The sequence below is a fragment of the Typopeltis vanoorti genome, chromosome 3, assembly GCF_054136105.1.
Source record: "Typopeltis vanoorti isolate ZY-2024b chromosome 3, IOZ_Tvanoo_1.0, whole genome shotgun sequence".
NCBI classification, from domain to species: Eukaryota; Metazoa; Arthropoda; class Arachnida; order Uropygi; family Thelyphonidae; genus Typopeltis; species Typopeltis vanoorti.
In genome coordinates this window covers 9,907,091-9,933,637 of record NC_143551.1, presented here as the reverse complement: position 1 = coordinate 9,933,637, position 26,547 = coordinate 9,907,091, and the positions used below count along the sequence as shown (strand labels likewise).

General features: G+C 37.2%; 1 protein-coding gene across 1 annotated transcript in view; it reads left to right on the top strand.

Annotated features, from left to right (window-relative positions):
• Nucleotides 1-26,547, top strand: part of LOC150107904 (TATA element modulatory factor-like) — a 483,854-nt gene that overhangs the window by 249,982 nt on the left and 207,325 nt on the right. The window contains exon 15 of the mRNA XM_090390537.1: nt 16,498-16,552. Coding sequence (XP_090246663.1) covers nt 16,498-16,552 — 55 coding nt within the window. The remainder of the gene's footprint in view (nt 1-16,497; nt 16,553-26,547) is intronic.

Genomic DNA, 26,547 nt, shown 5'->3' with positions numbered 1-26,547 from the left:
CACAAGGCTTCTTGAAGTTTGGCTGATGTAACTTAAACCACGCAAGCATGGGATATTGTAAACTCCCGCATATTTAAAGAAAGGATGGAAGTCTTTTGGAGATCTTAAGAGTTTTCAAATTGTATCTTTAGGTTTAAAGGTCACTCTTATTCTATGTGGTTTGAGGAGTTTAGCAACCTTGTTAGAGGCTGTTCCCATGTATGGAATGACAATTGTGGTAATATATTGAGTGTCTTCTTGTTGTCTTTGTGGTGGATCAGAGAACAGAATCTTGTTAACAAGTCTTCGGGGATAGCCATTCAAGATGAGGTTGTTGGATATCAGTGTCAATTCAGCTTGGAGATCTTTTTGGTCTGTTGTAATCCGGACAGCTCTCTTCTTTAGCATATGTACAGTGCTGAGTTTTTGAGAAATGTGGTGGGAGGAACTGAAGTGTAAATAACATCCTGTATTCATGGGTGAGAGGTTGAAATGACCATTAGCTTGCTTCTTAATTAGGATATCCAGAAATGGTAGTTGTTTTTCTTTTTCAAGGTCCAGAGTGAATTTGATTGAATGGTGAAAGGAGTTGATCTTATTTAGGAATTCAAATAAGTCATTTTTTTTTGTGGTTCCACACAATGAAGATGTCATCCACGTATCTCCACCATATTGTGGGTTTGGGATCTACTTGAGATAAAATTCTACTTTCAAGATCTTCCATGAAAAGATCGGCACAAGATGGTGAGAGGGGGCTGCCCATTGCCAAGCTGGTCAATTGCTGGTAAATGGTTTTCTTCCATAAAAAATAGTTTGATGTTAGGCAATGACTGAACAGCGAAGCGATATCTTGTGGAAACAAATTACCTAAAATGTTGATGACTTTTACCACAGGGATGTTTGTAAATTAAAATTGGACATCTAAGCTGGCCAGTAGATCGTTTTCAGAGATGGAGATGTTTTCTAATTTCTCTACAAAATGTTGTGAGTTTCTAATATAAGTATCTATCCGAACTATGGATTTAAGGTCTCTACCCAGACCAGTTTCGACCTTTTTTTTTTTTTTTTTTGAGGTCTCGTCACAGTAGGTAGATCTAGATGTAAATACTGAGGTTGCAGTAATACTGTAACAAATTGCTGTCTGCTGCGTTATTATAATATCTTCTTTTATTCTTTATTACTAATTATCTGTGCGTGCTTTCTCTCTCGTAACCTTTCTCACTTACTCTACTGCATGTTATGTTTATCCACTTTCTGTATTTATTAGTTGTATGCTTGTGAACACTGAAAAAATATTTGTCAGACTGCACCATCAGTATATCAAATATTCGGCATAAGATGCAATGAGACTTCTGGTAGATCTCTCTCTCTCTCTCTCTCTCTTACTAGCGTAAATTTCGTCAACAAAGTTTATATAAACAGTTGTGGTTCTTAAGTAATTAAACTGCGCTTTTAATGCCTTAGTTGTTTCTCGCTCACAAGTCCGATTTATTTAGGAACAGTACAGTTGTAAAATAAGGGATCAGGTAGCACTCTCTTAACAAATAATTAAAACACATTTATTTACATTAATATGAAATATACATGAATCAAACGATAGGGAGATTGCTTTCTCTAACCATCTATAAAATCTTTAGCATAAAATTAGAACCCTGTCACTTCAACACTAAATAATCTCTTTAACTCTAAAACTAATTTACTCTGCTTACAAATTCAGCTTATTAAACTTCTAGTTTACTCACAAAGAGGTTATCTAACTCTGTTAAGTTATTTTTACAAATTTTGATATCAACTTCTAACATGGCAATTGACTCTCTTATGGACACTTCTTATTACTATTCAACTAATTCTTAACAGTCCATATACAACATATCTCCTAGATTATAAGAGAAATTATACAAAAGGATGTAACTTACAGAGGCTCTGTATCACACATTCATTCAAGTCTTTTACTAAACTCTTTATGGCTTTTCTTTCGAGTTTTAGGCTTCCTTCTGGAGTATCTTGCTACAGCGGTATCATGTTGGGATATTAGTGGGCTTTTGGACTGCAATCTGTGGTACTCGAATAGCACATACAAGAGGTTTCAGCATATGGGCAAATTCTCCTCTGGATCCTACTTTGGGAACTTCTGCTTCTAATTGCCACCACTTCTGCTACTAATTGCCGATGACTGTGCCTCTAACTGCCGACCGGCGATGTCTGTAACTGCCGCCGACTGGCTCTGGCTCTTTTCGGTAACAGCGCTTCGCCTTTGCTCTCTTGGCACTTGGATCTTGGTTCTCTTCTGTCGGCAACTGGACCTGGACTCTCCTCTTTGTAACTGTGGCCTTGCCTCTCCTCATTCTCTGCTATCACTGCTCTGGTTCGGACTCCGCTTATGGTCTGCAGCTCGCCTCCGCTCTGGTTCCAACTGCCTCTGGTTCTGACTTCTGATGACTCTCTGCTGACAACTGGAAGCCCTTTATGCTCAGCTCAGTCCCCTTTTATTTATGCAATCTTGGGTTCTTGCACTAAAGGTAGTAAACCCCGAAGAATTCGGCATGACTCTTTCATCTTCTTTTAAGTTTGACCTGCTCTTTGTTCTCCTTCGTGCATTCTTTTGATCATATTTTGCCAGGTAGTGGAAACTTGTCTCAAAAACTAGCGGACCTCTTTGATACATTGCTTGTCCTTTTGGGCCGTGGAAACATCTCTAAACCTAGCAGCACTCTTAGATACTAACCTTAAAGGTGTTATGCACAGAGCTTGTAAGCAATTTTCTCATACACAAAACTAGTAAACAACTTTCCCGTGCTCTTACACATAGCTATATACAAAGTTCCGATGGCAACGCAATGCCTTTATTTTTGACGTTAAAACAGTAAATACAGTCATTTCCCATAGGGTTAACTACATTAATATTTAGCAAAATATACATAGATATACATAAATAATATACATAAATAACAAAAAAAGGTTATTTACAGTTTCTCATGAGACTTGACCTATGTAAAAAATCGATTTAAAACTTTTTGATATTTTTCAGCTACAATTGAGTTTTATAATACAAAGCTTATTTCTTTACTGTACAAGAAACCGGTTTGGGGTAATGACCTCCCATAATGCTTAATAGCATACATCTTAGTTGTGCTTTACATTATGGGAAAATACTAAGGACAGCGATCGGAACTTACTCCACCTTTACTACGAGTTGCCCAGCATGTACCACCTGTTGGCTTATGCTTGGACTTGCCGAACTTTTATTTATAGTTTTCTATATTCGGCATGAAACTCTTAGATTTTCTATCTTTGAGTTTCTTATTCGGCTAAGAAATAATGTTGGATTCGATATCCAATTAATTTGAATAAATTCTTTTCTTTTTTTCTATGATCTGTTGCATTGTGAAAGAGGCATCTGTGCATCCTCTTCTAAAACCACAGTGTTCTTCTTATAAATAATTTTCTGTATGTTTAATTAGGCTGTTCTTTAAGATGGGGTTTGCATATAGTTTAGATGCTGTTATTAAGAGAGTAATGCCTCTGTAATTTCCACATTTGTCCTTGTGACCTTTTTTGTGAATATGAATATTTATTACTACTCCAGTTTCCCATTCATCTGGGATCTTTTGATATTTCCAGATATTATTGAAGAGTTTAAGTCCGAACTTAGGAGCGAAAATACAGGAGGCAAGGTTGAGATGGTCATGTGATGAGGAGGGAGGATGAATATGTGGGAAGAAGGGTCATGCAGATGGATGTGCAAGGAAGGCGGAAGCGTAGGCAGCCGAAGAAGAGATGGAGGGAGCTGGTAGAAGAGGACTTGAAGATGAAGAACTTGGATGTGGTGACAGCCCAAGACAGGAAGGTGTGGAGGGAGACTCATAACAAACAGTGACCCCACTTAAGTGGGAGAAGCTGTAGAAGAAGAAGAAGAAGAATCCTGAGCTGTGCAATCGAGGTGCTTGGTGAGACATCTGGAAAAGATTAGAGAGCAGAAGGAGGGTTGGTGGTGGAATAATGATGTACAAGTGGCAGTGACAGCTAAGAGGAAGGCAAAGCAGAAGTGGGATGAGTCCAAGAGTGGAAGAGGACAGAGAGGTGTACAAAGAGAGAAAGCAAGAAGCCAAGAGAGTTGTGGCACAGGTGAAGGCCATGGCATATCAAGATCTGTATGATCAATTAGAAACAAAGGAAGGACAGAGAAAAATTTACCAACTAGCGAAATGTAGAAAATAAAGCAGCTAAGGACATCTTACATGTGAGGCAGATCAAAGATGCTGAAGGAAGAGTATTATGGAGGGGGTGTGGACATAAGAAACAGATGGAAAATATACTTTGAGGGACTTTTGAATGAGGAAAATGCAAGGACTCACAGAGAAGATGGGCAGCCTTCTGAGGGGATGGTGCAGAAACATCAGTAGAATGGAAGTGACGGAGGCCATGAAGAGGATGAGGAATGGAAAAGCGGTGGACCCCGACAGAATTCCAGTGGAGGCATGGAAGGCACTGGAGGGAAGAGGGAATTGACATGCTGTGGGACCTGTTCATGAAAGTTTGCCAACAGGAAAATATACCCGAGGAATGGAGGGAGAGTACTCTTGTTCCCATCTACAAGGGTAAAGGGGGAGCACAAGACTGTAAAAATTACAGAGGAATAAAGTTGATGTCCCACACAATGAAGATCCTAGAAAGGGTTCTTGATGGTAAATTGAGGGAGGAGGTGGAGATTGCAAAGGAACAATTTGGCTTCATGCCTGGTAGATCAACAACAGATGGTATCTTTGGGTTACGACAGATGATGGAAAAATATCGAGAGAAACAAAGGGAGCTACATCTGGTATTTATTGATCTGGAGAAAGCATACGATAGAGTGCCAAGGCAAGAAGTCTGGAGGTGTCCTGAGGGAGAAGAAGGTGCCTGAGAAATATGTCAGGTTGGTGTGGGAAATGTACAGAAATGTGAAGACAAGTGTTCGGACCTGTTTGGGACAGACAGAAAGTTTTCAAGTAGCAGTTGGCTTGCATCAAGGGTCAGCATTAAGTCCATTTCTGTTTAATATTGTGATGGAGGTGGTAACAGAGGAGGTGAGAGAAGATGCACCTTGGACAATGTTGTATGCAGATGACATCTTGCTGTGTGTAGATTCAAGAGAAGAAGCGGAAACTAAACTTGGAAAGATGGAGAAAAGTACTGGAAGAGAGAGGTCTGAGACTGAGCAGAAGTAAGACAGAGTATATGTGTTGCGCAGTGGGCGGTGGCCAGGAGACAGATCTGGAGCTGGAAGGAAATGTCATCAGGAAGGTGAGAGACTTTAGATACTTTAGGTTCAACAGTAGAAGAAGATGGAGGAGCTGAGAAGGAAGTGGGATGCAGGATACAAGCAGGTTGGAGGAACTGGAGGGAGATGGATGGAGTGTTATGCGATAAGAGGGTGCCGATCAATCTGAAAGGCAAAATTTATAGGACAGTAGTGAGGCCAGCTATGACATATGCTATAGAAACTGTGGCCCTGAGGAAAAATAACATCAGCAGGATGGAAGTAGCAGAGATGAGAATGCTTAGGTGGATGTGCGGTGTGACCAGAAAGGATCATCTGAGAAATGACTATGTCAGGGGAACAGTGAAAGTTACGAACTTAGGAGCGAAAATACAGGAGGCAAGGTTGAGATGGTTTGGTCATGTGATGAGGAGGGAGGACGAATATGTGGGAGAAGGGATGAAGGGTCAGTGCAGGATGGATGAGGAAGGAAGGCGGAAGCGTGGGCGCCAAAGAAGAGATGGAGGGAGCTGGTAGAAGAGGACTTGAAGATGAAGAACTTGGATGTGGTGACAGCCCAAGACAGGAAGGGTGTGGAGGAGACCTCATAACAAACAGTGACCCCCACTTAAGTGGGAGAAGCTGTAGAAGAAGAAGAAGATTGAAGAATTTAAGTATGTTTTCTTTTAAGCTATTGTCTGCATATTTAAAGAGCTCAACGCATATTCAATCACTCCTGGGTCTATTTCCTTGTGTTTTTTTTAATTCCTTTTCTAATTCTTCCATTACTATTCTTCTGTACTTGCCTGTATATTGGTATCTTCAATTTTATGAGTTTTGTCACTGTTTTGTATTTCTTGTGTTTTTCATTCCACAATATTTTATAGTGTTCTATCCAATCCTCTTTGGAAATTAGAGTATTTCTTAATTGGTCATTTTCTGCTGTTTGTAGTTGCCTGAAAATTTTAAAAACCTATTCCTTATGGTCCAGTGATATCCTGCTCTAATGATTTAACACCTGGTTGATATATCCTAGCAAATTGATCACTCATTAATTGAGGCAAGCTCATTATCGTCTGATACTCGAGTACTGTCCACATTCAATAAAGTTATTCTTTCACATTAATTCTTTCTTTTGCCTGCAGCATAACAATAAAATTCTTTTGAATTGCCTTTAGCTTGCATGGCCAATTTCTTTTCATACTCCGATTTAATTTTCCAAACAATGCTCTTTACTTTTCTGGCTTGAACTTTATACATTTCATAACTCCTCTCACTCTTATTCTCACAATATTCTTTCTACATCATCTTCTTGTGGATCTCTTTGCCTAATAAGATTGCACATCCATTTCACTCCCAACCTATTTATTTTTGGAACACTAAGGATACATTCAGATACTGCCTCATTTAAGCACTTTTTCAAAGATTCCCATGCATTGCTGACATCTGATGATACCATGGTACCAAAGATAATATTCTCCTTAGTTGATCATAATTTCCAACTTTGTAGTTCAGCATGTAACCTGTTCTAATTGGAGTATCAGCACAATTGGATTCTTCCCAAGAAAGCACCTGTCACCAACTGGTGGTAAAATAGCCATATTCTTGACAGAGACCTTCTGACAGCATGAGCAAATCCAACATTCTTTGACCTTGAGTTCCTTCTTTCACATGCTGCTTGAGAAAGTCGTTTTGCAACAATTCAATAAATTCTTTTTCTTTCTTATCATGAGATTTCTCTTCTACATAATCAATGTTTGGAAAATTAAAGTCACCCATAATGATCACTTGTTTGGTACCCATAAGGCTAAATTGGTGATGCATTTCTTTGTCCACTGCAACTGAGCCGTCAGGTTTGTAGCAACCCCCTGCTATATATTTCATTCTGTTAACCTCTCCTTCACCAGATAGACTGAAACTCACCACTACATGGGGCATTGTTACTATCATTGTTTACTTGCGTTTCTACCCTAACTGGACTTAAGTCATTTGATATTATTAGTACTCCCTCTCCTCCTCCTCTCATATCTCTTCTGTCATTCCTAAAAATAGTATGCTCATTACACCCGATCCTACTTATCATATCTGATTCTGAATAGCTATGTTTCACTAATGCCAACAATCTTAGGACACATCATATTCAGTAATGCAACAAACTCAATCCCTTTGTTTCTGATGCTCTTGGCATTTGTTCATAGACAATAAATTACCACTTAACCTGTTCTTATAATTAAATATTCAATCTATTCGTTCTTGTTCTAAAACTCCCCCCCCCCCCCCCCAAACTTACTAAAAAGGCCCAAACCCAAAACATATTTTTCCACCCCTTCGTCATATGCATAACGATGTTCGAAGACATTCATATCTTTATAATGTTTGCATACCACAGCTGAACTTTTCACACACATTTTTTGCATTCCTACCTTGATGATCTAGTTTCACTGACTCTCTGCATTAGGTCTCATACCAAGAAGTAGTTTTTCCAGGCACCCGATGCCAGATGAATTTAAGTGCAGGCCATAAAGTCTTTTCTGCCATCAAACTCACTTCGCACATGTAAAAACTCGCATCCATTTCTTCTACACAGTCTGTGCATGAAATCATTTGCTATCATTGTCCTCCTTCTTAACTCAGTACTGTCATATTTGGGTAGCAATCCTACAATTTTTACTCTCTCACATTTCTTTCTTGCTTCTTTCAACAAACCTTTCATATTATATTTGTTAAAACGTAAATTATTAGTACCTACCAGAACTTCCATCTTTTTTACTTTTCTTTTTTGTTGTTCAATTACGTTTACCATATTTTTAATTTTTGACCTCGGGGAAACTAGAAGTCGTGACTCCCTCAGGAAGCAAAAATTTTAAGATTGAATCACCATGTAATAATGCCATTGTTGCCAAGTATCCATTCCTCTAATCTTTCTGAGAACTCCATATCTGTGATCTGTAATTTCTCTAATCAATTGCTTTCTGGCTAAACTGGTTTGAACACTGCCTTGTAAACTGCTAGTTTAGCATTTTGGCTAATTTCTCTCTTATCCCAAAGAAATTCAGCTAGCACCTCAACAGAATAAGCTTTACTTAATCTGTTGTGTATTTCCAAATTTAATATGTCATCTTCATTAAAAAAAACTGTGGCTAACTAGCTGAAATATTTTACTTGTTCTATAGGTTTTCCATCGAGAGAGTGCACCTGAAGTTTTCTGTGTTTCTGCATATTTTCTTAGTTTTGGTCTTTTTTACTGATGAATTTCATGCAAAATTTGTTACAGTCGTTATTCCATTTTCTTGGAGAATCCTGGAGACTAGCACCAGATATGTTTAGGAGTCAACATCATCTGCATAAAGCCAAACAGCTTAATTTAAATATACAAAAAATAAACAAAAAAATAAGTTAAACTAATTTTTTAGGAACAAATTAGCTTTATTTCTCAGCATAGTCTCCATCGAGGTCTACACATTTGGTCCAGGGAGTTTCTAATTTTTTCATCCCATCTAAAAAGTAGGATTTGTCAAATTGTGCAAAATAGTCATTGACAGCCTTGATGACATCCTCGTTCAAAGAAAATTTTTTCCCACTGAACCAAATTTTTAAGTTTAGGCACGGGGCCAAGCCCGGAGAATACAGTAGATGTGGAACCAGTTCAAACCCTAATTTGTGGCCAATGTGTGGGATGGTGCATTGTCTTGATGAAAGAGCACTTTTTTGTGTGCCAATCTTGACCTTTTTTTCTTCAGTTCATCTTTTAAATGGTCCAACAATGACACATAATAGACTCCTGTTATTGTCTTACCCTTTTCCAAATAGTCTATCATGTAATTCCTTGAGAATCTCAAAAAAAAACATGGCCATCATCTTTCCAGCTGACAAAACAGTCTTTGCTTTTTTCGGTGTTCTTACACCGGGCATAGTCCACTGTTTTGACTGCTGCTTGGACTCAGGTGTATAGTGGTGGATCCAAGTTTTGTCTACAGTCACAAATTGACACAAAAAATTCTGCGAATTGCGATTAAACATCGCCAAACACTGCATTGAAATGTCTTTTTGCATTCGTTTTTGATCAACAGTCAACAATCATGGCACCCATCATGCACACAGCTTTTTCATGTGCAGTTTTTCAGGATATTATACACCCATTCAGTTGAGATGCCTACAATCTCAGCAATCTCATGCACTTTCACTCGGCTGTCTTTCATAACGATACCATGGATTTTGTCAATAATTTCCTTCATAGTGACCTCAGTTGGGCGTCTGGAGAATGCTTCATCTTCGATGGACTTAGGACCACGTTTAAACTCATTTATCCAAAAATAAATAGTCTTTAATGCTAGTGCAGGGTCCCCATGAACTGCATCTAACTCGGCTTTAATCTGCATGGCTATCCACTTCTTCAAATAAAAGTGTTTTATCACTGCATGAAACTTGTTTTTCTCCATTTTTATGAAAAATGCAAACATTATCATTTTAAATGTTTGCCAAATGAGAACTACGTGTCACACGTGGCTATAATTTTGCCAAGGGTCATGAAAAAGATGATACGTGCTGACACTGGTATGAATGAACGAATTGTGTTGCCATCCATTGGAAATTTACCAAACTTTTCAAACAACCCTTGTATGTGCTGACTGGAAGTATACGCTGGTTCCTTTTTAAACAGAGTGGGACATCATTGTTTTGAAAAATGCTTTTCAGTTTTCTGAATGCACTCCAGACAAGTTGAACTCTTCTACTTTTCCTTTTGGAGTCCACAGTTTAGATCAGTGAGATGACCTAAGTATATATATATGAAGAGACTCTTTCCAAGAAATTGTTTTCTATTATTATTATGTTTTTTGGTGTTACAAAATAATTAAATATGATTTTAGTTTTTTCTCTGTTTATTTTTAAACTGACTTTTCTGCTTTCATGATATAGGTCTTCTATCATTATATTAAGGTCTTCTCAAGTGTTTGCAAAAATTATGATATCATCTGCATGTCTTAGGTGTGTTAAATAACAGTTAAATTTCTGTTATTAATTTTTATACCAAGATTTGTCCAGTTTATATTATTAAATATTTCTTGAAGGATTGCTGTAAAGATTTTGGGAGATAGAGAGTATCCTTGTTGGATATCTTTTTCAATTGATATTTTATTGCTACTCATGTGAAGTTGGATTGTTGCCATTGTAGTGTGGTATATTTCCTGGAGGAGGTACTTATATTCTCCAGGAACTCCCTTATTCTGGAGCGCTTTCATTATTGCATCAGTTTTGACGAAATCAAATGCTTTTTCTTAATCAATAAAGGCTAAACAGAGAGGCAATTGGTTTTCTTCTGTTTTTTTTTTCTTTCTATTATTTGTTTTACTGCATGAATATGATCAATTGTGTTAAAGCCTTTACGGAATTCTCCTGGTTGATTTGAGTTAAGTAATTTAAGTAATAACAAACAGGTTAACCCCTTTAGAAGAGGGGTCAACCTGTTTGTTATTACTTTTGTGAGAATTTTGTACAGAGAGAATACTAATTGGTCTATAGTTCTTTACTTCTTCTTTGTCTCCTGTTTTAAATAACAGTATCAGAGTAGCATTTTCCCAGAAAACTGGGAAAATGCTATCTTTCCCTCTTCTAGGCATAGATTAGTAACATAGATTTTGTGACATGATGAATTATGTTGTTTCCTCACCATTTAATTAATTCTGTGTGAATTAGGTCTTCACCAGGACATTTTTTATTTTTTTTCATTCTTGTTTTATTTCACCTGAGGTGAATAGGGGGATTAATTCCATATGTGATGGGGAAGAGTTATTTATATTTGATTTATCTATTGAAGGATCTATAGAGTTCTAGAGATCACTATAGAGTTCTTTATGAAATTCTTCTAGCCTGCTTAGGATTTGTTCTTGGTTCCTTATTATAGTTCCATTCTTGTCTTTTATTGCAGTTATTTGACTTTTGCCAACTGATAAATGTTTTCTTAGTATTTTCATATGTTTATTGTTTTCAACTGTTTCTTTTATTTTTGTAGTGTTATAAGATCTTATTTCTCATCTTTTTCCTTATTATTTTGCATAGTTCTGCATATTCTATTTTAGAAGTTACATTTTTATCTCGTTTCATATTTCGTCTCTTTTTTAGTAGTTGTAAGGTTTCCTCCGAAAGTTTATGGTCTTTTTGTTGTTTGTTGCTTTTGAATTCATTGGCTGCTGAGATTATTAGTTCCATTAGGTTCTTGCTTATTTTATTTATGTCTTCTTCTTCAAATATATTTATTAAGTCTAGTTTTTGATTGAGTTTTTCTTAGTAATCCTTCTTCTTGTTTTCAATAGGTTTCAAGTCAAAACGTCTTGATTTTTTGTTGTTTTAGCCATTTTATTCTTTCCAATTTGGGGTTTATTTTAATTTTGCCTCTCACCAGTCGGTGGTCACTTCCTGTTTTTACTTGATTTAGTACTGAGGTATCTTGAACTATTTCTTTACTATTAAATAGTATATAATCTATTTCATTTTTTATTTCTCCATGTCCATTTTCTTTGGGGAGCTTTCTTAAAAAATGTATTCATAATGTAAAGCTTTTTACTGATAGAGAATTAATTCTGTAAGAGCTATTCCTGATTTGCTGCTTGTACCATATATGTATGGTCCTATTTTGTCTATTTGGTGAGAGGGATGACCTACCTTATCATTTATTTATTTACACATATGGCTTTGTGAAACTGACAAGTGAAATGTACAATCACAATCTCCAGAAAGAAATTATGAAAATATTAACATGTAAAAGTTCACTACATGAAAGGCATGAACTGCATTCCAAGTCTTCCTTTTTTTTTTAAAAAAAAAAGCAAAAGTAATGTGTTATAATCAAGTCAGGGAAAATTATCATCCTACTGCATCAAATATGACAAGACTGCATGTTCTCTAATGCATCACAACACAAATGTAGCTGTATCCAAGGTTTTATTAGAGAGCAGTTGTGACTTTTGTGAAATCTTGATCCATTAGAGAAAACCCATTTCATTTTGCATAATCATCTTCTAGCACGAGGAGGAGTTCTGCTGATACTTCGACGAGGACTATGAGAGCAGCTATGAAAATAACATTTTCGTGGTGAATGGGACCTTGAATCTTCTATTTCCTCCATAACCACCACCACCACCATACCAACTACAGGTCAATGTCCAGATTGGAAAGCCAATCCAAGGCCTCATCCGTCACCTTGTGAATGTCCTGTAGGCCACCACTGTGAAATTGGCGCCTTGGGCAATCGTTCACAATATAACTAATCATCTGAACCACGGGAGAACAATCACAATAAGGGTGGTTGCACAGCCCCCATTTATCCCATTTATGTAGTAGGTACCGCATCTGCCCTGGTTAGTTCTGATCCTGTTGATTAATGACCAAATCTTCCTAGGAAGAGCACAGAGATCTTCTACCAGGAAGCCATTTGTTGGGAGATTGTTGGACCAGTATTCTCTCCGCATGTCAAGTGTTGATGGCAGGGTAGCTGAAGAGAGTTCGTCCTTGGCCCAGAGAGGCTTTCTAGATTTTAGACGAAGACCGGTGGATTTATAAGAGTCTAATGCAGGGGCAGAAGTGGGTTGCTCATTGTTTTATTAAATTCTTTAAACGAAGCTTGTCTTCTCCATATGTTTGGTGGAGCAATGTTAGATAGGACAGGCAGCCAGTAGAGAGGGGTGCTTCTCACTGTCCCACTAATTGTGCACATGGTAGAGTTTAGCTGAATGTCTATAATGTTAGTGTGAGCCTTCTTTCCCAGACAGGGGCACAATATTCTGCTGCAGAGAATGCGAGGGCTAGTGCAGACGACTTTAGGACTTCCGCACCACAACCCCAGGTTGTTCCAGCTAGCCTTGAAATGATATTGTTTCTCGTTTTAATTTTGTTGGACAGGTTGGTGATATGTCTTTTATAGATTTGCTGCTTGTACCATATATGTATGGTCCTATTTTGTCTATTTGGTGAGAGGGATGACCTACTTTATCATTAAAATCATCCATTGCTATAGTAAAGTTTTGATTGCTATTTCTTTTTTTGTCTAGAGTATGCCACAGTGAGTCATAAAATGCTTCTATCTCTTCATCAATGTGTGATGAGGTGGGAGCATATATTTGGATGATCCCAATTTAAGTTTGGAGTTTAAGTGTGATTTTTATTATTATTTCATCTATATATTATTATTATTATTATTATTATTATTATTGCTACGGGCTACTCCAGGAGTCCTTAGACTCATCGAGGGAGGCCCTAAACATCATGTTCACACAACTGTTCAACATTCTCACAGTATCTATCATACCTTGCCTTGAACTCGCTCGCTGTCATAGCACCCACAACAGACTCTGGCAGCTTATTCCACTCATTTACCACTCTAAAAGTAAAGAACCCAGCTCTAACACCCCTGCCAACCACGCTCTTGCCCAGCTTCCATGGGTGTCCCCTAGTTCTCCCACCACCAGTCCTGATCTCAAAAATATCATCTGAATTAATCCTATAGAATCCTTTTAGCAATTTGAATGTCTCAATCATGTCTCCCCTTTTCCGCCTATCAACTAGTTTCTGCAACCCACAAATCTTCAACCTGTTCTCATATGGTTCATTCCATAGACCTGCTATCATCTTAGTCACTCGCCTCTGGATCCTCTCAACCTCCTCCCCATCAAGAAGGAACCGAGGTGACCAAATCTGGGCACAGTAGTCGAGATGAGGTCTTATCAGGGCTCGGTACAGAGGTACAATAACTTGCTTTTCTCTGCTCGTCAAGGTATTTTTCAACAACCAAGTGAGTTGATGAGCTGATTTAGCTACTTTCGCAATGTGCCCCCTAAACTTCATCTCCCTATCCACCAACACTCCCAAGTCCCTGGCCTCATCAATCTCTTGGAGTACAGTTCCACCAATGTGGTATACTGCTGCTAATCTTTTCACTCCGAAATGCATAACCTTACATTTTGTCACATTAAATTGACATCCATTCTCCTTAGTCCAGAACTCCAATCTATCTAAGTCATCTTGCAAGACTTTGACATCTACTGCGTTCACTGTCGCCCTACCCAACTTTGCATCATCAGTGAACAAATGAACTGTCCCACTTAGACCCTTCCCTATATCGTTAATGAACAGATTAAACAGCAGTGGTCCAAGAACAGAACCTTGTGGCACACCACTAGTCACAGGCCGTCTTTTGGACTCTACTCCTGAATAAACTACTCTTTGATATCTCTCCATCAACCACCCAGCTATCCATCTCACCAACCCTATATCCATTCCCATATGTTGTAGTTTATGGATTAGAATTCCATGTGGTATCCTGTCAAACGCCTTTGCCAGGTCCAGCAGTATCACTGTAAACCAATTTCCCTTATCCAGTTCAGCTGTCACCTTGTTATAAAACTTGAGCAAGTTACTGAGGCATGATCTACCCTTCACAAAGCCATGCTGTCCTCTGTACAGTATCTCATTTTCATCAATCCATTCCTGTATTTTTCCCTTGACTACTTTCTCCAAGACCTTGACAACGACTCCTGATATGCTGATCGGTCGGTAATTTGCAACCATAGTCTTGGATCCTCCTTTATGCAGTGAAACTATTTTCCCCTCTTTCCACGCCTTCGGGACTAAGCCAGACCCAAGACTCAGATTAAACAACATGGTCAAGGGCACTGATAATTCATTAGCCGCTTCATGCAAGATCCGTGCCGGTATACCATCCAATCCCACAGATGTATTCACATTAAGGTTCTGTAATAGACTATTCACCTCCACTTCATTCATCACAATTCCCGTATAAACTAATGGTTCCTTCATTTTTTCAACGTCACCACCTGGATGATATACTTTTGCAAAGTGCGCGCTCAGTAACTCCACTATATCGACTGGTTCAGTGAACTCTTTACCATCGTCATTCCTTAAAATCATTTTGCCATGTACAATTTTTTTTCTTGCTTGCAGCATATTGAAAGAACTGTTTGGGATTCTCTTTTGCTTGCATAGCTAGTTTCCTTTCATAATCAGCTTTTGCTGTTTTTACCACACTCGTTACCCTTCTGGCCTGTACTTTATACCATTCGTGTGCCTGCAGGTCACCCCTTTCTTTAAATTCCCTCCATAGTTGTTTCTTTTTTTGCGGCTCAAGCTTAATGGTGTTATTCATCCATTTAACCCCTCCTTGTTTCACTATTCGGACCTTAGGTATACAATCAGCCATAACCTCCTGTAAATGCTCTTTGACCACTTCCCATGCTCTATCGACGTCCAGCCCTTGCAGTTGTACATGCCATGGCACTGATCCAAGCAATCTCCTAAGCTTGTCATACTTGCCAGCATGCTAATTCCACATATACCCTGTCTTAATCACAAATTGCACATCTTTAGCCACCTCCCAAGTCAAGACCTTATGATCACTCTCACCAATAGGTGGCAACATGGTCATATTCATTACAGTCAAATTCTCAGATACTATTACCAGGTCAAGCACTCTCACACCCCTAGTATTTTCAATTACATGCTGTTTCAGATAGTTATCCCTTAATAATTGAATAAAATCCATTTCCTTCCTCACATGTGTCCTCTCCTCCTTTCAATCAATGTTACCATAGTTAAAATCCCCCATAATAATTACCCTCCTTCCACTCATTTCATCAATTTGTTTATGCATACCATCTCCACCATCTATTCCATCACCTGGTCTATAGCAGCACCCAACTGTATATTTTATTCTGCCAGTGTCAATCTCACACCAAATAGCCTCAAATGAGCTCCTTTCACTATCCTGCAATACTTCAATTCTCCTTGGCTGCAGTTCATCAGCTATCATCAATAACACTCCTCCCCCAATTTTATCCTCTCTGTCCCAATATAATTAAATTCTTCTATAAGGTGTGTAATTATTTTCTTAATTAGATATCCTACTCTGTATTGTCCTTTAGTTTTCCCATAATAGTATCCATAATAGTATAAGTAGTCTCCATTTTTTAATTTTATTAAATGTTCATCCTGCCTGAGAACTTCACTTAAGCCTATGATTTCCCATTTAATATGTTTTAGTTCTTGCTGTAAGATGGTAAGGTTTTCCTCTTCTTTAAGTGTTCGACAGTTAAATGTTCCTATATAGAGGACAAGAGGACTGCATTGGGGGGGGGGTATATTTTATTGTTGTTTACAAAAATCAGAGAGAGTATTCCTAAAGGTAGGATGATTGGTTATAAATAAATTATTTTAATATATTTTCAGTCTTTCACATTAATTGAAAGTTATTATTTTTTTGTGTTTTTCAGAGGCTTCAGGATGCTGAAAGTCGCAATGAAGACTTAACAAGAAATGTGTCAGCAGGTTTGTTTGAAACATAGTTTAATGGCTCAGTATTTGCTTCTTTATCTTTTTTTCATCTCTCCATACATCAAATAAAACCAATGTATAAAAAACCCAAATAAAACTTGATATTGGAAAGAGTTGAGAAAAAGGGACATGATTGCTAATGAGTCAATGAGAAGATTGTGCAGGAGGTATAGTATGCAGTTCATTGATGCATGGAGTGAATATGAATGGATGAAAGAACTTATATGCCTGGCAAACTATATTTAAATGGTTTTAGAGTCAGATGTTTGATTTGGAGAAAGTGTTGTTTAGTAAGGATTTAGAAATGCAAAACTAGGGAAACTGAAGATGGGGGGGAGTGATGCAATCAATCATGTATCTGACTATCCCTGTGATAAATGAGTGTGTGTACAGAAATGATTATGCAATGCAGAATGTAGGTTTCCAATTCAAATGAGTGGTAATGATATTACACAAGAGTAATTGCATTTACACAAGAGTAAATGCAAGGTGTATCAGGAATAAGGATTTTTAGCATTGGTCAGCTTGACTTGGCCAAAAATTACAGGCATTAGTCCGGCCTGGTTGACAGAAAATTATATAGTTACATGGATAGAATGTAATGGGTATGAAAAACTGAAGAATAGCAACCAACAAAATTAGAAGCTAAGAAGGATTTTATGTCTTGGGTAGGTGGTTCATTTGAAGCTGTTTAGTGTGAGATAGGGGACAATAGGACAAAATATATTGTTGGTTGACTGCTATAGATCAGGAGGTCCACAGGAAGATTTAGATTCTGTGTATAGGCAGATTAGTACATTGAGTGCAGGCCAAACAATCCTTATGGATTGTTTGGCCTGCACTCAATGTAATCCCTTCCTCCTTCCAATCTATGGCCTGCACTTCAATCCCCATAGGAGGAAGGGATATGGCAAGATGGAAGTCAAATTTATACAGTTGCTAAGGAATAATGGATGATTACATGAAATAGCATGTTATAGAGGGGACGAAGGGATTGAGAGTGTTGAATCTGACAATAGCATCAGAAGATATATCCATAACCAGAGTTGATACTTTGCCTCTGGTTGGGGAGAGTGACCATGCAGTCATTCTGGGAAGTTGCTAAGTATGTGTAATTCTCTGTCAAGAAAAGATTTATGTTGAACATGGTAATTATGACAGATTGAGGTGGACTCTTGGAGCAGTGACATGGCTTGAGAAGCTGCAAGGAATGAGAAGTGGGCAGGGATTGTTTGAGAGAATCAGTATCAGACTGCATACCCAAGGTCAGGAGGATAAACCAAGTAGGAATTAAGTTGATGAGTATAGATATAAAGCAAGAGCTGAAAAAAAAAAGTGTGGTGGGAATATAAAGAAAAAGGTGATCAGCATACTCATGAACCGTACAAAGTGCAAGCAAGAAGGCGACTAGTTTGCTAAGAAAGGCCAAATCAGATTATGAGGGAAAATTAGCTCAGCAGGCCAAAGTAAACCCCAAAGAGATTTTTCTTTCTGTAGCAAGTAAGAGGAAAAATTACTATGGTGTGATGACTTTAAACAATGCATATGATAGGAAGGTGACAGATGCAAAGGAAATATTGAGTTACTGAGTTATCATTTTGCAGAGGTGTATCATAGGTGGAGATTTTGCATTTACTGATCTGACAGAGAGACATATCAAAATTGAGGTAGATGAACAGGGCGTTTTCAGCATATCAAAAAATATGAATGTGAACATAGCAATAGGACTGAATAGCATGTCAGCCTGCTACTACATGAATGTGCAGCATTGTCTCTGATGAATTTGTTCAATCTAGTATCAGCTCTGGCAGGGTTCCAGGGGATTGGAAAGAGGATAAGTAGTTCCATTGCATAAAGGTGGCTCCATGACAACGATAGCAAACTACAGACCAGTTAAAATATCAGGAGTGGTTATTAACATATTGGGCAAGTTGGTTAAAGGTAAAACCAACAGTGGGTGTTCATGACTTATTTTTAACAGTATTAACAACACCAAATGGTTTTTATCAGAAGATGTTTTATTAACTGCTTATATTTCACTGATTTTCAAATCAGCATTATCAGAGCATAATACAGCTTATATATGCAACAGTGAGTAAGTAAAACAATACAATTCTAATGGACAAAAGCTCTAAAGTCCTATTTTTGACACCCTCAAATGTAAAAAAAAACATTATGGCTATGTGGGAGTTGCTCTTAAGATAAGTCTCCCAAACTTTTGTGGCAAATTAATGCAACCATATTTGTGTACGTTAGGAGAATTCTTCGAAGCCATGGCTGACTCAAAAAAATTATCTTTCAGATCTATAATGACTTCTAAATAGCACATTCATTTTCTTCCATTTAATCCTGTGTGAAGGGGTGTATAATGCATGGTCTGCCAGTCCTGACTTGCTATAGTAATAGTAGCAAATATATTTTTTATCTTTTTTTTCAGGCAGATGTTAACTGATCTTCCTGTTTGCCCATAGTAGGCCAAGTCACAGTCATAAGGAGCTTCATACACTCCAGGGTGTGCAGGAGGGTGAAGTTTATCCTTAAAGGTTTGAATATGGTGTGAAGGGTATGTTTCATCAGTACTTTGGCTATCTTTTCTGATGTACCTCTGACATAGGGAATAGAAATGGTAATGTTGTATTCCTGTGTATTAGAGGAGGGAGGGGTAATGGGACTATGTAGTATTTTACCTATTTTGTAGGGATTGTAGCCGTTGACCAAAAACTTATGGTGCAAATATTTGAGTTCTGTGGACAGAGCTATATCATTAGAACATATGGCTCTGGCTGGGGTAATGGGACTATGTAGTATTTTACCTATTTTGTAGGGATTGTAGCCGTTGACCAAAAACTTATGGTGCAAATATTTGAGTTCTGTGGACAGAGCTATATCATTAGAACATATGGCTCTGGCTCCTTGTGTAAGTGATTTTAAAAACACTTGGACCACTTTTGAATTATAACAACAGTTTGTCTTCACTGGGTGTCTACTTTGGAGGTCCATACTGAGAATAGTTTCCCTGGCCACATTGGATTGTAATCTGGGAAACATTTGTGCCCTTGTTAAATTATATAGTTAGTGTGTGTGTGTGTGTGTGTGTGTGTGTGTGTGCGTGCGTGCATGCATGCATGTTTAAGATCACAACATGGATTCTTTATAAATTGACTGAGTGACAAAAGTAGTACTATCTAAAGTGTATCTTTGCAATTACATAACTGCAAGGGTACACTTTGATCACTATCTTTTCTGTGGTACTAGGTCAGTTGGACATAAACTTCTGAACAATGCAACATGTGGTCCTACAGTGATTCCAGCATCAAAGAGGAAGCAAGGTGGTGCTGATAATTGCCTTTGAATGTACAAATGTGTATTTTATTATTATTATTATTATTATCATCTGAGACCTCCAGGGAGTCAAAAACTCATTGATGGAGGCTATGCATCATGCAAACTAGCTGTCATATCTTCCTTTGAACTCATTCACACTAGATGCAATCACTACCTCTGAAGGCAAAATTCCATTCACTCATTCATTGCTCTTTGAGAGAAAAACCTAGCTTTTACCCCTTTCTTGACCGCAAACAAACTTAACTTTCTTGGATGCCCCTGTGTTCTCTCCCCACTTTCCTTATAATGAAACATTTCTTCATTTGATATCTTATAACAGACATTCAGAAGTTTATACACCTCTCTCTCTCTCTCTACACACACACACACACACACATCAGGAGCGAATATTCTGGGTGTGTGCTAGGTGTGGTGCTCTCATCCACGAAATATCAGGATCATCGATATTATATTTTTATATTTATTCCTGTTAAAGACTCCCCTAATTGTTTACAGACTTTGTGTGATTTCTAAAATTAAATACAATATATGAATGCTTTATTGCCCTCTTCTTGAAGATAATGAAGCATTAGTGCCTCATGAAGAGAGCACTTTTTGATGCATAAACATTGCATCACATTCGCATTAATAGCTCGGGTGTGTTTCCAAAATACATATACCTTTGAGCCCTTTGAAAAGATGTAAAGAGGGTGCATTCCATATGTATTATGCAGCTGGTCAAATTCTTAGCATTCTAATATTTTTAAACCGTTCAGAAGGCAAGACTGGATGAGCTCAGAGACAGCAATAGAAGCTGTGATTGGTTATTGTGTCAACCAATCCAATTGAACGTTATCACTTGCCATAAGTTGAGTGCTTTCTGTATCCAATGGCTGTATTACAAACAGCTGTTACACATGTTTTCTGGAACTGAAAATTTGAAAGTGGATGTTAGGAGAAAAAAGCTAATAGAAGCTATACTACTTGTGCAGTATAGCATCTGTTGAGGTTGCAATTTTTTTTTTAATGGTATAGAGACATTTTTATTCTAGCCTTTGGAAACAACAGAGTAAAAAATTATCTATTCCTGAATAAAAATGAATACTTCTGTGTATTATAAGACGTTGTTGATCTACAACAAAATACCAGCATATGTGAGACTGATAAGACAAAACCGCTGATACTAAAAAAAAAAAAAAAAAATGTAGGATTCTTGCAAGTCTGAATAATTCCGATAATGATCAGTTGTTATGTCTGAGTCTCAGTAAACAAAAGAAAATTCTTAGAAAATGGAGCGAAATATACACAAAACAGAGAAATACACATAACATGTGCAGCAAATTTTACGAGATGATTTGCTGCTCCATCAAACCATATTTATTCCTGTCATACTCTCCATCATTATTATGCCATCATAAATTCACTTTTTCATGTCTAGACCTTATAAGATTGTGCTATTTGCTCTACCCAACAACTTATAGGACATACATATCACAAATGTTAATTATTAATAATTCGTTTGCCATTAATGAAAATATGTCTACTCACACTTATTTCCTATTCTCACATGTCTTATAAATGATGGTTCACATCTTTTCATCTTTGAGTATTTCAAATATACCAACCAAATATAGCAGTCTCCTTCATTGTTGTTTTCTGATAAATCCTAAAACAAATAGATTGTAGATTGTTTCCCCACTCTACACAGAAGTATTCAAAGTTATTCTGCAATTAATTGCATTGGACCAATTAAGATGAGTGCTGATTTGCTGTGCACTCTCAAAACTCATACATCAATAAAAATGCAATCATACAGTCATGAGCACCCATGGGGGGGACTTCTCCCCAGGATCAAGTAAAAAATTCCACAAATTTCATCGTAAAAGTGATTGAGATATGAAACCTTACATCCTTGACCATGGGAATGCTTTGTCTGTCTTAAAATTTTATTAGTGGCTGGCCTGTTTCAGCCCACGGCTGGGTAGCCATAGAACATGTGTTCCTGTTTTTGGTTCATCTTTTTCTGATTTGTGAAAAAGTGTTCATTACTGTTATGAACAGCAACTAGTTCACTTTCCCTCTGTCTAGTGAGTTATTGAGTGAAGTGCAAATTTCAAATTTATAATGAAACATATTTAAACAGAAAAATACATTTTTAAAAGGTAAGTGTATGTAATTTAATATTACTTTACTCATTAGTTTTATGATTTTTTTGCTTTTAAACTGAAATAATTTAATTTAGGATTTTGGGATTAATTAATTAGTTGATTTTTAATAAAATATGCTGGTCAAATTTTTTATAAGTGAAATTGTGCTAAAAACTGTATTAATTCTGAATATGTTTTCCAAGAATTAAAGATCATTAAAATCGATGTAAAATGAAAATAATGAATTTATAGTTAACATCAACAAATAAATACATCAAAAAATGCTAAAAGACATTTATTGATGTAATAATTTAATTACATCAATAATTATAAAAATTATTGATGTAATTATTTGTCTCCAAGCTTTCCCATCCTACAGAAAATTTTCTGCAGACACCATGCATATGGTCAAATTGACATGAAATTTGTAACGCAGGTTGCTTAACCCACGACAGTGCATCCAACCGAAATGGTCACCATGCATATGGTCAAATTGACGTGAAATTTGTAATGCGGGTTGCTTAACCCACGACAGTGCATCCAACCGAAATGGTCATGCGACACCACTGATATAGAAGTTTAAACACTATGTGTGTAATGTAGTTTTCTTCTATAAAACTTTGTTTTTATTTATTTAGATTTTTTTACCATATGTATTATTATACTTATATATATATGATTTTATTTTGTTAATTTATATTTATCTATATTTTTTATTTATTATTATTTTATTTATTTATTTATTTTATTTTATTTTTTATTTTTTTCACCAGAGGTCAGGCTAGGGAAAACAGTTGTCAAAGCATTTAGATTTATCTTACTTATGTGTAGCGTCCTGTGCATATGTATGTTTTCCTGATGATGACCTCAATACAGAAGTCGAAACCTCGAATGTTATTTTCGTAATTATAAGTAAAATAATTACTCTAACATGTGTGTTTTTGTCTCTATAAATTCTTCACAATGAAATACTTATCCAGGTTATGCAACAGCTCTTCAATTTTAAATAAGAGGGAGATGTTAAATCCCGTTTTTTTTTATAGCTGGGTACGAAACTCGGGTCGAAATCCATCGAATCCATAGAGTTTCGATGCCGAAAAAACTATCGGCGGAACCAAGTGTAAATGATCACTCGGATAGTAGAACACCAGGGCAACTCCATGCAAAGGTGGAGCAAGCTCCCTCACTAACTTTAATATTCTATCATAATGTAAAACCCAGCTCCTAAGAGATGTAAATATATTCTTTTACATTATGAGAAATAGGTCACTACCCAGACCGGTTTCAACCTTTTTTGAGGTCTCATCAGTGAGTAGGTAGACCTAGAATATCAAGGTTTTAAGTGAACAGAAACTTACATACCTCTACTATCGAATTGCCGAAGTGGCATACTATATATTGTTAAATATTGTAAACTACAAAGGTAATAAGCCGGAATTCGCCGGTAAAATAGCCTTTCGGCTTATTATCTTAGCTCTTCAATTTTATTCTCATGCACCTCTTCTTCATCCAATGTAGTACTAGTAGCACTGTGTTACATACATCTGGTTGAGATGATTATTATGATTACCTGACACCTCAGGGAGTCCAAAGACTCATCGAGGGAGGGTACCTCCGTTGGAGAGAGAACGCTCCATCTCCACCACTCAATCCACAACTACAGCAAACCACATCATCTATACCAACGCCATCTACTACCCACCACCACTAGTATTTTCATAGATAATCACAAACATCCATACCCACAGCCTTTTGGCTGGAGAGCGGATATGCTAACCATTCGGCCAACCAGACTGGCACAATATCTTAGCAAAGGGAACACTTATTAATAGAACAATCTCATTGGTTTTTGACACCAGAATACCATCTGCATTCGATAAAGTTATTCTTTCATGTTCATTCTTTCTTTTGCTTGTGCCATAATGATAAAAAAGTCTTTTGGATTGCCTTTAGCCTGCATAGCTAATTTCTTTTCATACTCCATTTAGGTTTCCACACAATGTTTTTTTTCTTGCATATGCTATATATATTTCATAAGTCCTTTCAGTTTTATTATCATGATATTCCTTCCACACAGTCTTCTTCTTATGGATCTTTTGCTTAATAAGATTGCACGTCCATTTCACTTCCACCCTATTTATTCTTTGAACTCTAGGAATACATTCGGATAGCTCATTTAAGCACTTTTTCAAAGATTCTCATGCATTGCTGACATCTTTCCCATTCAATAACTGATACCATGGGACCAAAGATAGTATTCTTCTAAGTTGATATTAATTTTCTACTTTGTAGTTCAGCATGTAACCTGTTTTAATGGGAATATCAATGTAATTAGATACTTCTCAAGAAAGTACGGCATGGTGAATGTCACCAACTGCTGGTAAAATAGTCATATTCTTAACAGAGACCGCCCCCATCCTCCTGATGCTAGGAACAAATCTAAGTCTTTGACCTCGAGTTCCTTCTTTCACATGATTCTTGAGAAAGTCAACAATTCAATAAATTCCTCTTCATTCTTATCATGAGATTTATCTTCTGTTCAATCAATGAGTAGATAATTAAAGTTACCCATAATGATCACTCGTTTAGTACCCATAAGACTAAATTGTCAATGCATTTCATCTTCCCCTGCAACTGAGCTACCAGGTCTGTAGCAACACCCCACCATATATTTCATTTTGTTATCCTCCACTTCATACCAGATAGCATTTAGGCTTAGGCATGGGTTTATGCTTATAATTAGGTTTAATGGAATGAATACAACCCAGAGAAATGATTAAACACAAGTGTAATAGATTGTATATTTTGTCTATGTCACATAGACACCACCAGGGATACAATCTTAACATTGTAAAAGTATATACGAAAACACACAAAACAATAAGCGAAAAAAGTTACTGGAAGCCTAAAGTCCAATGTGGGATACCCTCTATGGATGCTGTTGTTGAATAGGAGATCTAAGAATTAAAGCTTTCCGAATTTTTGGATGTTTTAGACAACCATATTTGGGGTGCTTAAGGGTCAAAGCTGTATAACTGAGAGGAGACCTCCACATAGCCTTTAAAGGAATGCGGAGAACCGACCAGGGCTTCTGACCTAATGTCCAATCCTCACCTTCTCGTGGTGCACCCTGTTGGGTATCTACTTTGATACTGAACGAACGAGGATGGGCTGGCAATTTGGGATTTAGCCGACCAAATTGTATTCTTATTGGTTAAACCAAAATAAAAAATGATGGTACAACATGACAAAATTTCATGCCGGCTGGGGCGTCGCCCGGTTAAACAAGGCCCCCGTTGTTTTCGCTAGGGAACCAGGGCGAACAGCGAAAAGTCAGCTACTGGAACAAATCTGAAAACAAACACCAACTCAACATCACCAGAGTTAAAGATCGGTACTATCAACGTAAGAAGCCTGAATGGCAAAGAAATGGAGCTAGCTGAGGAATTAGATAAGTACCAGATCGACATAATAGGGGTGACTGAAACAAAAAAGACCAAAACTGGTGAGATGTTTCTGAGCAATAAATACAAAATGTTATATTCAGGCAATGACAATCAAGGAAAAGAAGGAGTAGCCATAGTATTCAACACAAAATACGAGGCTAATCTTCTTGAATGGCAGTCAGTCTCAAGTAGAGTAATGTGGGCAAATATGAGAATGGGGAACTCGACAATGAGACTTATTTGTGCCCATGGTCCCACAGAAGGTTCTACTAAGGTAGAAGTGGAGGAATTTTTTGAGTCTTTAGAAAAAGCAACTGACACAATGAAAAAGGAAAAGTTGGTCCTTGTTGGGGATCTAAATAGTAGAGTAGGAAATGATTGTGAGACATACAAAAATATTTTGGGAAAATTTGGAGAAAAGAGCAAAGCTAATAATAATGGCAAATATCTGTTGGATTTCTGCTCAGGACATGGACTGGTTATTACTAACACCATGTTCCAACATAAAAATGTGCACAAATTCACATGGAGAGAAGAGGTTAGGAATAAGAAAAGTCTCATTGACTATGTTATTGTTGATAGTGATGTTTTCTCCCTGGTGCAGGACACCAGAGTGTACAGAGGATTTGAAATTGGAAGTGATCACTATTTAGTCTTGAGCAGGATAAAATTGAATTTCATATTGAAAAGAATAACTTGTAAGAAAGTTTTAAAGCGAATAAAAGTTGAGCAGCTCTCAGATGTGAACTGTAGACTAAAATACAGAAATATTATTGAAAAGAAAATGAAAGAGTTTGAGAACAGGAATCAAACCTTGGATATTCAGTGGCAAACTCTGAAGGAAACATTGATTGATTCTGCCAGAGAGGCATGTGGTGAGGCTGTGTGCAAGGATAAAAAAAATCAGAACTCCATGGTGGACACAGGAAGTTAAAGAGGCAGTGAAGGAAAAGAAGAAAGCATATCAAAAGTTCCTGGCAATTAAGTCAGCTTTTACTCTTATAGAATACAGAGACAAATGTAAGAAAGCTAAACAGTGTGTAAAACTAGCTAAACAAAAGCTTGAAATGTG